This window comes from Dama dama, chromosome 9 (genome assembly GCF_033118175.1).
Source record: "Dama dama isolate Ldn47 chromosome 9, ASM3311817v1, whole genome shotgun sequence".
Taxonomy (NCBI): Eukaryota; Metazoa; Chordata; class Mammalia; order Artiodactyla; family Cervidae; genus Dama; species Dama dama.
Genome location: NC_083689.1, coordinates 45,000,779 through 45,013,293, shown reverse-complemented (window position 1 = coordinate 45,013,293; position 12,515 = coordinate 45,000,779). Strand labels below are relative to the sequence as shown.

At 36.8% G+C, this 12,515-nt stretch overlaps 1 protein-coding gene and 1 pseudogene across 1 annotated transcript; one reads left to right on the top strand and one right to left on the bottom strand.

The window, feature by feature from the left end:
• Nucleotides 1-268: 268 nt before the first annotated feature.
• Nucleotides 269-1,222, top strand: LOC133062869 (olfactory receptor 2T29-like). Its single transcript, XM_061152228.1, has one exon. The coding sequence runs from the start codon at nt 269-271 to the stop codon at nt 1,220-1,222; it is 954 nt and encodes a 317-aa protein (XP_061008211.1).
• An 8,931-nt stretch (nt 1,223-10,153) lies between these two features.
• On the bottom strand, nt 10,154-11,012 carry LOC133062868 (heterogeneous nuclear ribonucleoproteins A2/B1-like; annotated as a pseudogene).
• Nucleotides 11,013-12,515: the final 1,503 nt, after the last annotated feature.

Here is a 12,515-nt window from a genome sequence, read left to right as displayed (position 1 = left end):
AAAGACAAGTTGTGAATTCCTTCTCTTTCAAAGAATGTATTGAATTGCAGGAATCTTATAATCCTCAAATCTACAACCCCATAATATTTCCTCTTATTAGCACAACTGGATTGCATACATGGCTGTGCATGAAGGTGTATATGCACACACAGACAAAAACACAAACACACATGTAGCAGAAGCACACTAAACATTAATATCAGGTGGTCATATTGCACGAGCAATCTATTAATTACAAAGCTCTCCTTGCTTATCTAGGTGAAACTTCATGGACAACTCCACCTGGGCGTCCAACTACCTTGGACAGTTGGATTTCATCCTCATGGGACTCTTCAGTCAATCCAAGCACCCAGCTCTCCTTTGTGTGGTCATTTTTGTGATTTTCCTGATGGCCTTGTCTGGTAATAGCATCCTGATCTTTCTGATACATTCTAATGCCCATCTCCAAACCCCCATGTATTTTTTTATCAGCCAGTTGTCTCTCATGGATGTGATGTACATTTCCGTCACTGTGCCAAAGATGCTCATGGACCAGGTCATGGGTGTGGATGAGATTTCAGCCCCTGAATGTGGAATGCAGATGTTTCTCTATTTGACTCTAGTAGGTTCAGAATTTTTTCTTCTGGCTGCCATGGCCTATGACCGCTATGTGGCCATCTGTCATCCACTCCGTTATTCTATTCTCATGAACCATACAGTATGTCACCTCTTGGTGTCTGGCTGCTGGTTCCTGGGATCAGTGGATGGCTTTATGCTCACACCAGTCACCATGACCTTCCCCTTCTGCAAATCCCGGGAGATCCATCACTTCTTCTGTGAGGTCCCTGCTGTAATGAAGCTCTCCTGCTCAGACACTTCCCTCTATGAGACACTCATGTACCTGTGTTGTGTCCTCATGCTCCTCATCCCCATGACAGTCATTTCAAGCTCTTATTCATTCATCCTCCTCACCATCCACAGGATGAATTCAGCAGAGGGCAGGAAGAAGGCTTTCACTACTTGTTCTTCCCACATGACTGTGGTCATCCTGTTCTTTGGGGCTGCCATCTATACCTACATGCTCCCCAGCTCCTACCACGCCCCTGAGAAGGATATGATTGTATCTGTATTTTACACCATACTCACTCCTGTTCTTAACCCTTTAATCTATAGTCTTAGAAATAAGGATGTCACAGGGGCTCTAAAGAAAATGTTAAACATAGGATCTGTCACAACACTGTAAAGTAAGACATTTTTGTACTAATGGTTTATTTTCCTTCACTGTACATATCAGAAATGTATAGTCTTATGCCAATATTATTCTTCAGATTTTCATGCCGTGATGTATCATCCCATATTCATCCCTGAGAGAGTTGATAGGCAGTCCAGGGCCCTTCCAGTAGGAGGTGAGCATTCTCCCTCATGTTTTCCTTAAGCCTTGTGCAACAATGTATCTTGCCCAAGGATTAGCCTTTCTTTAAGTCAAGAGCTAATGATCACACAGCATGATGTCTTACTCATGGAAAGGCTTTTCTGAAACGTTTCTTATACTACATTAGAATTTTTAAAAAATAGATGAAATTAGTTTAAAATCTGAGTAATGCATGGATCTTACCTTGAAGGAATTTGAACTGTAAATATAGTTTGTGCAGTAATTGTAATTGCTGTTACTCAGTCACTAAATTGTTTTTGACTCTTTGTGACCCCATGGACTGCAGCATGCCAGGCTCCTCTGTCTTCCACAATCTCCCAGAATTTGCTTAAATTCAGCATCTGGGTGTTTTCCAATGAAACAGCTTTTCACATCAGGTGGTCAATGTGTTGGAACTTCAGCTTTAGCATCAGTCCTTCCAAATAATATTCAGGGTTGATTTTCCTTTAAGATTGATTGGTTTCATCTCCTTGCTGTCAAGGGACTCTCAAGAATCTTCTCTAACACCACAGTTCAAAGCCATCAATTCTTTGGTGCCTAGCCTTCTTTACAGTCCAACCCTCACATCCATACAAGACTACTGGAAAAATGATAACTTTGACTATATACACCTTTGTCAGTAAAGCGACTTCTCTGCTTTTTAAAATGTTGTTAAGATTTGTCATAGCTTTCCTTCCAAGGAGCAAGCATCTTTTAACTTTATGGCTGCAGTCACCATCCATAGTGATTTTGAAGCCCAAGAAAATGAAATCTGTCACTGTTTCCACTATTTCCCTTTCTATTTGCCATGAAGTGATGGGAATGGATGCCATGACCTTAGATTTCTTTCTTTCTTTTTTTTTTTTTTAATGTTGAGTTTCAAGCCAGCTTTTTCATTCTGCATTTTCACCCTCATCAAGGTGCTTTTTAGTTCCTCTTTTCTTTCTGTTATGAGAGTAGTATCATCTGCATATCTGAGGTTCTTGATATTTCTCCCAGGAATCTTGATTCCATCTTATGATTCATCCATCTTAGCATTTCACATGATGTTCTCTGCATGTAAGTTAAATAAGCAGGGTGACAATATATAGCCTTTTTGTACTCCTTTCCCAATTTTGAACCAGCCCATTGTACTGTGTCTGGTTCTAACTATTGCTTGTTGACCCACAAACAGATTTCTCAGGAGACAGATAAGGTGTTCTGATACTTAATCTCTCTCTATTCACAAATGATAAGATATTGTATATTAAAAATTCTAAGAAATATAAACAAACACTACTGAATTCTATTAGTTCAGTACAATATAAGACAAATATGCAAATATTGTACTTCTAAATGTCAGGTGTTAACATTCTGAAAATGAAATTTAAAAAATAGTCAAAGAATAAAATATCAAGCATTTGGGGAGAAATTGAACAAAACTACTGTTATGATTTGTACACTGAAAACTACAAAACTTTGTTGAAAAATTTTAGAAAGACCTTAAACAAACAGAAATGCATCTCATATTCATAAATCAAAGATTTAATATTATTAGGATGGAAACACTGCTTACCTTAATTTACAGATTAAATACAATCTTTGTCAAAATTGCAGCTGGCTCTTCTATAGAAATTTGGAAGCTGATCCTAAAATTCATATAGCATTGCAAAGTACTTTGAAAAGCCAAACCAAAAAGCAGAAATAATAAACTTGGAAAATTCCACTTCCCAATTATAAAAATTGCTAAAAAACTATAGATATCAAAAGAGCATTCCACTTGCATAAAGTGAAGTGAAAGTTGCTCAGTCATGTCTGACTCTTTGTGACCCCATGGACTGTATAGTCCATGGAATTCTCCAGGCCAGAATACTGGAGTGGGTAGCCTTTCTGTTCTCCAGGGGATCTTCCCAACACACTTGCATAAAGGTAGACATTTAGATCAATGGAGTAGGATTTTTTTGTCTAAAAACAAACACACATTTATAGGCAATTTATTTTCAACAGAAGTTCCAAGACAGCAGGGAAAGAATAGACTATTTAACAAAAAGCACTGCAACAAGTAGATATCCATGTGTAAAAAAAAAAAAAAAGAACTTGGTCCCCCAAGTTGTAACTCACAACTTACACAAAAATTAACTGAAAATAAAGACCTAAATTCAATGATAAAAATATAAACCCTTTGGGGGAAAAATATATATATATATAAGTAAATCTTCATGACCTTTTGGCTTCTTAAATATGGTACTAAATGAACCAGATTCCAAAAGAAAAAAAAATAATTTCATTTTCAAACTGAAAAACCAAGTCCCCCATAGAATGGAAGAAAGCCCCCCCAGGCTCACCTGAGTTCTAGAAATTTGTCCAAGGACAACCATTTAACGGTGTGCCACTAATCAGAGTGAGGGTAAGGAGTGATTGTGTGAGTAGGAGTGATTTTGTGAGTAGAGCAAGCCTCCTAGTCACACAATGAATGAAGTGAATCCAAGAGAGTGTGAGTGGGTAAACAAGAGAGACTAAACAAAGAGGACAGATAGATGGAGAAAGAGAAATATGGACAGACAGATGGGATACCTGGACTGATGAAGGAAGAGTGGACATAAGGAGAGTCAAAGAGGAGGAAAGAAGAATAAATACCAGGAAGAAAAGTTGAGAGATGAATGGAAGTACAGAATAAAAGAAGGACAAACAAGTGAACGATTATTTGGATGGATGAAAGAAATGAAGGAAGAATAAAAGAAGGAATGGAAGGAGGGAGATTTGTGTTTGAGAGAACAGATAACTGGGAAAAGGAGACATCAAACACAATAAGTTTAAAAAAAAAAGGAAAGGCAGAGAAATACTGCACAAATGAAGGAACAACCTAAAAACACACAAGTCCAAATAAATGAAGAGAAAATAGGCAACCCACCTGAAAAAGAATTTAGAATAATTATAGTAAAGATGATCCATAACCTTGAAAATAGAATGTAGAAAGTGAAAGAATCAATGAACAAGGCCTAGAAGAGTGAAAGAATAAACATACAGAGACAAGCAACACAATTACTGAAATTAAAAACACTCTAGAAGGAATCAATAGCACAATATCTGAAGCAGAAGAATGGATCAGTGAGCTGGAAGGTAGAATGGTGGAAATAACTGCTGAAGAACAGAATAAAGGAAAAAGAATGAAAAGAACTGAGGACATTCTCAGAGACCTCTGGGACAATATTAAATGCACCGACATTCACATTATAGGGGTCCCAGAAGAAAAAGAGAAAAAGTGTATGAGAAAATTTTTAAAGATATTGCAATTGAAGATTTCCCCAACATGGGGAAGGAAATAGTCAATCAAGTCCAAGAAGTGCAGAGTCCCATATATTATAAAAGAAAGAAGAAACATGCCAAGATACATACTAATCAAACTAACAAATATTTAGCACAAAGAAAGAATATTGAAAGCAGCAAGAGAAAAACAACAAGTAACATACAAGGGAAAGCCCTATGTTTAACAGTGATCTTTCAGCAGAAACTCTGCAGGCCAGAAGGGAATGGCAGGACATATTTAAAATACTGAAAGAGAAAAACCTACAACCAAGATTATTCTACCTGGCAGGCATCTCATTCAAACTTGATGGAGAAATCAAGCTTTACAGACAAGCAAAAGTTAAGAAAATTTACTACCATCAAACCAGCTTTAAACAAATGTTAAGGGACTTATATATTCAGGAAATACAAGAGAAGGAAAAGATCTACAAAAACAAATCCCAAACAATTAAGAAAATGGCAATAGGAACATATATATCAATAATTACTTTAAATATAAATGGATTAAATGCTTCAATCAAAAGACATAGACTGACATAGACTGGTTGAATGGATACAACAACAATACCCATATATATGCTGTCTACAAAAAACCCACTTCAGACCTAAAGACACATATAGACTGAAAATGAGAGGATGAAAAAATATTCCATGGAAGTGAAAGTCAAAAGAAAGCTGGAGTAGCAATCCTCATATCAGACAAAATAGACCTTAAAGAATACTACAAGAGATAAGGAAGGACACTATGTAATGATAAGGGGTCAATTCAAGAGGAAGACATAGCAATTGTAAATATCTATGCACCTAACATAGGGTAACTTGATAGATAAGGCAAACACTAACAGACATAAATTGAGAAATTCACAGTAACACAATAGTAGTAGGAGACTTTAACACCCCTCTTATACCAAAGGACAGATCATCAAAACAGAAAATTAATAAGGAAGTACAAGTCTTAAATGACACATTAGACCAGATGGATCTCATTGATATCTTCAGGACATTCCATCCAAACGCAGAATACATCTTTTTCTCAAGTGCACATGGAACATTCTCCAGGATAGACTACATCTTGGGTCACAAATCAACTTTCAGTAAATTTAAGAAGATTGAAATCATATCAAGCATCTTTCCTGATGATGACACTATGAGATTAGATATCAGCTACAACAAAAAGACTAAAAAACACAAACACATGGAGATTAAACAATATGTTTCTAAATAACCAACAGATTACTGAAGAAATAAAAAGGGAAATCAAGAAAATTTCCAGAAACAAATGACAATGAAAACACAACAACTCAAAACCTATGGGATGCAGCAAAAGCAGTTCTAAGAGGGAAGTTCAGTAATACAATCCTACCTTAAGAAATAAGAAAAACATTGAATAGACAACCTAACTTTACACTTAAAACAGCTGGAAAAAGAAGAACAAAACCCCAAAGTTAGCAGAAGGAAAGAAATCATAAAGATCAGAGCAGGAAATAAATGAAAAAGAAATGAAAAAAAAAAAAATAGCAAAGATTAATAAAACTAAAAGCTGGTTCTTTGAGAAGATAAACAAAATTGATAAGTCTTTTTAGCCAGACTCATCAAGAAAAAATGAGAAAAGAATCAAATCAACAAAATTATAAATGAAAAAGGAGAGGTTACAAAAGACAATGCAGAAATACAAAGGTGTATAAAAGGCTACTATGAGCAACTGTATGGCAATAAAATGGATAATCTGGAAGAAATGGACAGATTCTTAGAAAAGTTCAATCTTCCAAGACTGAACCAGATAGAAATAGAAATTTTGAACAACTCGATTACAAGCACTGAAATAAAAACTGTGATCAAAAATCTTCTTAAAAACAAAAGCCCAGGACCAGATGGCTTCACAGGTGAATTCTATTAAACATTTAGAGAAGAGCTAATGTCTATCCTTCTAAAGCTCTTTCAAAACATTGCAGAGGAAGAAACACTTCCAAACTCATTCTATGAGGCCATAATTACCCTGATACTAAAACCGGAAAAAGACAACACAAAAAAAAGAAAACTACAGGCCAATACCACTGACGAACACATCTGCAAAAATCTTGAGCAAAATTCTAGCAAACAAAAATTCAACAGCACATTAAAAAGCTCATACACCATGATAAGATTGGGTTTATTCCAGGGATGTAAATATTCTTCAATATACACAAAATCAATGTGATACACTGTATTAACATATTGAAAGATAAAAATCATAATAGATGAAGAAAAAGACTTTGACTCATAAAAAGAGCTTTTATGATAAAAACTCTTCAAAAAACGGGCATAGAAGGAACCTACCTCAACATATCATATATGGACTTTACTCCTTGGAAGAAAAGATATGACCAATCTAGACAGCATATTAAAAAGCAGAGACATTACTTTGCCAACAAAGGTCCATCTAGTCAGAGCTATGGTTTTTTCAGTAGTCATGTAAGAATGTGAGTTGGATTATAAAGAAAGCTGAGCACCAAAGAATTGACGCTTTTGAACTGTGATGTTGAAGACTCTTGAGAGTCCTTTGGACTGCAAGGAGATCCAACCAGTCCATACTAAAGGAAATAAGTCCTGAATACTCATTGGAAGGACAGATGCGGAAGCTGAAACTCCAATACTTTGGCCACCTGACGTGAAGAAATAACTTACTGGAAAAGACCCTCATGCTGGGAAAGATTGAAGGCAGGAGGAGAAGGGGATGACAGACGATGAGATGGTTGGATGGCATCACTGACTGGATGGACATGAGTTTGAGTAAGCTCCGGGAGTTTGTGATGGACAGGGAAGCCTGGTGTGCTGCAATCCATGGGGTCGCAAAGAGTCGGACTCGACTGAGCAACTGAACTGAGCTGATATATGATAAGCTTGCAGCAATCTTTATTCTCAATGGTTAAAAACTGAAAGCATTCTAAGATCAGGAACAAGACAAATGTGTTCACTCTCACCACTATTATTAACACAGTTTTGGAAGTCCTAGCTATGGGAATCAGAGAAGCAAAAGAAATAAAAGGAATCCATATTGGAAAAGAATTAAAACTCTCACTGTTTGCAGATGACATGACACTATACATAATCCTAAGGATACTATCAGAAAATTACTACAGCTAATCAGTGAATTTAGCAAATTTGTGGGATACTGGCAGAAAAATATAAATATAAATCAATGGAAAAAGAGCCCAGAAATAAACCCACACACCTATGGGTATCTTATTTTTGACAAAGGAGGCATGAATATACAGTGGGGCAAAGATAGCCCCTTCAATATGTGGTGCTGGGAAAACTGTACAACTATATGTAAAAGAACGAAGTTAGAACACTTCCTAACACCATACACAAAGATAAACTCAAAATGGATTAAAGACCTAAATGTAAGACCAGAAACTATAAAACTCTTAGGGGAAAACATGGGCAGAACACTCATAAATCAAAGCAAGACTGTCTATGACCCACCTCCTCAAGTAATGGAAATAAAAACAAAATTAAACAAGTGGGACCTAATTAAACTTAAAAGCTTTTGGACAGTGAAGGAAACTATAAGCAAGGTGAAAAGACAACCCTTATGATGGGAAAAAAAATAAATGAAGCAACTGACATAGAATTTCCAAAATATACAACCAGCTCACCACTCCATACCAGAAAAAGACTTATCCAATCAAAAAGTGGAAAAAAGACTTAGACATTTCTCCAAAGAAAACATACAGTTGGCTAACAAACATGAAAGGATGCTCAACATTGCTCATTATTAACGAAATGCTAATCAAAACTGCAATGAGATCACCTCATATCTGTCAGAATGGCCATCATTAAAAAGTCTACAAATAATAAATGGAGAGGGTGTGCAGAAAAAGCAACCCTCTTTCACTGTTGGTGGAAATGTAAATTGATACAGCCACTATGGAAGATAGTATGGAGATTCCTTAAATGACTAGGAACAAAACCACCATATGACCCAGCAATCCCACTACTAGGCATATAACCTGAGAATAACCAAAATTGAAAAAGATACATGGTGGAAATGCAAATTGATACAGCCACTATAGATGATAGTATGGAGATTCCACTAGGAATAAAGTCATCATATCACCCAGAAATCCCACTACTAGGCACAACCTGAGGAAGCCATGATTGAAAAGGACACATGTACTGCAATGTTCATTGCAGCATTATTTACAATAGCTAGAACATGGAAGCAGCCTGGACGTCCATCGACAGATGAAGGGATAAAGAAACTGTGGTACATATACACAATGGAATATTCCTCAGCCATAAAAAGGAATGCATTTCATTTGAGTCAGCTCTAACGAGATGGATGAATCTAGAGCCTATTATACAGAGTGAAGTAATACAGAAAGAGAAAGATAAATATCATATATTAACACATATATGGAATCTAGAAAGATGATACTAATGAATTTATTTGCAGGTCAACAATGAAGAAACAGACATAGGGAACAGACTTATGGACACAGGTGGGGGGAGGAGAGGGTGGGATGTATGGAGAGAGTAACATGGAAACATACATTACCATATGTAAATTAGATAGCCAATAGGAATTTTCTGTATGACTCAGGGAACTCAAACAGGGGCTCTGTATCAACCTAGAGGAGTGGGATGTGGGGGGAGATGGGAGGGAGGGTCAAGTGGCAGGGAACTTATGTATACCTATGGCTGATTCATGTTAATGTTTGACAGAAAATTCTGTTAATTTCTGTAAAAAATTCTGTAAAGCAATCATACTTCAACTAAAAAAATACAAAAATTCAGTATTAAGATAAACACAAAAGAAATAATGTACATGAAGACCATACTTAACACTGAAAGTTAAGGATTATCATAAGAAAAAAGTTACAGTATGAGATAAATGCTATTAAGTTCTGTAGTAATCAGTTTACAATACATATAAATCATATGATTGTGCTACATATTTAAATATATGGTGCTGTATGTCAATGGCCTCATAAAATGAAGAAATATTTATTTAAAAGAAAGAATAAAAATGCAAAAACATCACTGAAAGAGAACTAATAGCTGTTTTTCCTTTAGAAGTCTTTATTAAATCATAAATGTACAACAACTTAATACAAGACACTTCAGTTTTTTAAATGTCTCATACCATGATCCTAGAAAACAGTTTTAATGTTATCAAAGAAGGGATTCTTCTATCCTCTTACTTGAAAGAACAAAAAGTTGGGAAACTGTCTCAAAAGCAATTTTTTTTTTCATTCTTTCCTCCATAGTAAGGTGATGTTCTTAAGTAAACCAATCCATTCACAAATGACTCTCTGCATCTGTCCTGGTGTCTTCTGCTACCTCACTGCCACAGTCATGGCATGACTGAGAGAAGAGTTTCCTTAAAGTCACTAATTATTTGGATAACCTAAAGCTGCCCTGTTACCTCTGGGCTCTTATCCCCTCTTTATACAGTCAAGTCCACGTAAAATAGGAAGCTAAAGATCCTCTTGTCTATCCATATCCAAGTCCTCCACCACCATAAGCTCCTTTTCCTCCTCCATAACCAGGGCTAACTCCCAAATTGCCACTTCCTGGTCATCCACCACATCTATTATAACCACGACCAAGTCCACCGACCACTTCTTAATCCATCAGATCGTCCTCCCAAGCTACTTCCTCGTCCTGACCCTGGTCCAACATTTCCATCATTACCAGGAGAATCTCCAAAACCAGCTTTGCCTTTCCTTCCACTTCTAGAACTCTGGACTTGTTGCATTTTAGGTCGAGAAAAGGCCTTTCTTACTTCTGCATGATGGCCATTGATGGTATGATTTTTCTGCAACACAATCTTATCCACAGGATCATAGTCATCAAAAGTCACAAATCCAAACCCTTTTTTTCTTCCAGACTCTCTATCAGTAACTATCTCAATGGCATCGATTTTTCCATATTTCTCAAAGTAATCTCTAAGATGATGTTCCTCGGTATCTTTAATTCCACCAACAAACAGGTTCTTCACAGTCAGGAAAACCCCTGGCTGTCCAGATTCCTCTCTTGGGACAGCACGTTTGGGGGCAATTGTTTTCCCATCAATAGAATGAGGTCTGGCAGCCATGGCAGCATCCACTTCAGCCATGGACGAAAAGGTGACAAAACCAAATCCTCTTGATCTTTTGCTTGCATGGTCTCTTATGATCTCACAGCTTATAAGCTTTCCCCACTGCTTGTAGTAGTTCCTCAGACTTTCTTCTGTGGTTTCAGAGCTCAAGCCGCCAATAAAGAGTTTACGGAATTGTTCTTGTTCCTTCTTTTTCTTCCAAGTAACAGTTTGGAAGCTTTGCTCAATCTCGGACTCCATCATTTCAGCCATTTTCCTGGTGAGGGAAGGTGAGGGAGATGAGGGAGATCTCTGGGAAAGCTCAGCAACCTGACTGTTCACAATGCTGAGGTAACAAGAAACTAGAACTTAACTCACCCCGGATCTGAGGGGAGAACCTCCACTGCTCCAGGAACACCTTCTAAGAGCACCTTCACAACGATCTGGTGGCACCCTTTGAAATTCTTGAGCACCTTTCAATTTTCCTGCAAGACATCATTTACATGAGTGACTTTTCCTGATTCAGGAATCCAAATTAATATTACATTTTCTATTATTTTTTTCCAATTTTAGATTGTACATATATTACTATCTTTTATTTCCTATTGTTTTTCTCACTAAATTGGATATCCAATGAAGACAAGATTGATCTAGACTTTAATGTTTAACACTGACATATAGCAACATCAATATGTTTAGTTCTTAGGAAATGCTCAGAATTTTGAAAGAAAACTATTCACACCAAAAAAGAAAAATTTTTTCCACGTTTCAAATAAATTCACTATAGTTAAGCACTGATAATCTCTTGTGGTGGACTGCAATCATTTCTTTACAAATCATTTTTCTCTGTGTAATCCATTTTAAGACTCTAGCCACAATAAGCCTGTTTAAGATGTAAAGCTAATCAGTACACCCTTTCTTTTAAATTTCTATCCACATGTTATTTTTAAGGGGAGAAAAAAAAATCAAATTCCATTCCTGTCCTGCCATAATTATTAACACTACCTCTTAAAACACTCAAGATGTTTGAGTCTGGAGGGAAAGTCACTTGATCCTCTCGTTTACAGAGCACCTAATATATGCCAAGTTGTGGACTAAAACCCAGGATTCATAATCCCACTTATGTTACTGCTCCAATTTATTTTAATCCTGATGAGATAAAAGTGTTAATAGACTAAAGAATGTCTACTCTAGTATTAGGTATGAATAAGGATTCTGACAAACAGGCCAATCCAGAGATAGGAGACATAGAGCAAGAGCAGTAAGAAAGGCAAAAGGGAGGGAGAATTAACTACAATTTGAGATGATGATGAGATTATGGGAAGGCTGACTCCTGATATCTGAGCAAAGAAAAAAAAGGATGGGGGTAGAGTTCCCTGGGAGTCCAGTGTTTAGGCCTCACTTTTACTGCTGTGGCCTGGATTCAATCCCTGGTTGGGGAACTAAGATACCAAAAAATAAAGGGAAGAAGGAAAAAATGGGAAAAAAACCCACATTGTGACTAAGGAATTTTACGATAAAGAGAACAATTTCTGCAACACAGGGATAAACACTATGTTGCTTACCAGGGACGCTGATTTTAAAAACTAAAATGTTGGGGCTTGCCTGGTGGTCCAAGGGTTATGAATACTCCTGCCAATGCACAGGTTTGATCCATAGCCTGGGAGGATTCCTCATGCCATGGAGCAACTGAGCCCACACTCTAGAGCCCTTGAGCTACAACTACTGAATCCCACATACCCTAGACCCCATGCTCTGCAACAAGAAAAGCACATG

Coding starts and splice junctions, on each gene's coding strand:
- LOC133062869 (XM_061152228.1), top strand. CDS start 269: ATGGACAACTCCACCTGGGCGTCCAACTACCTTGGACAGTTGGATTTC.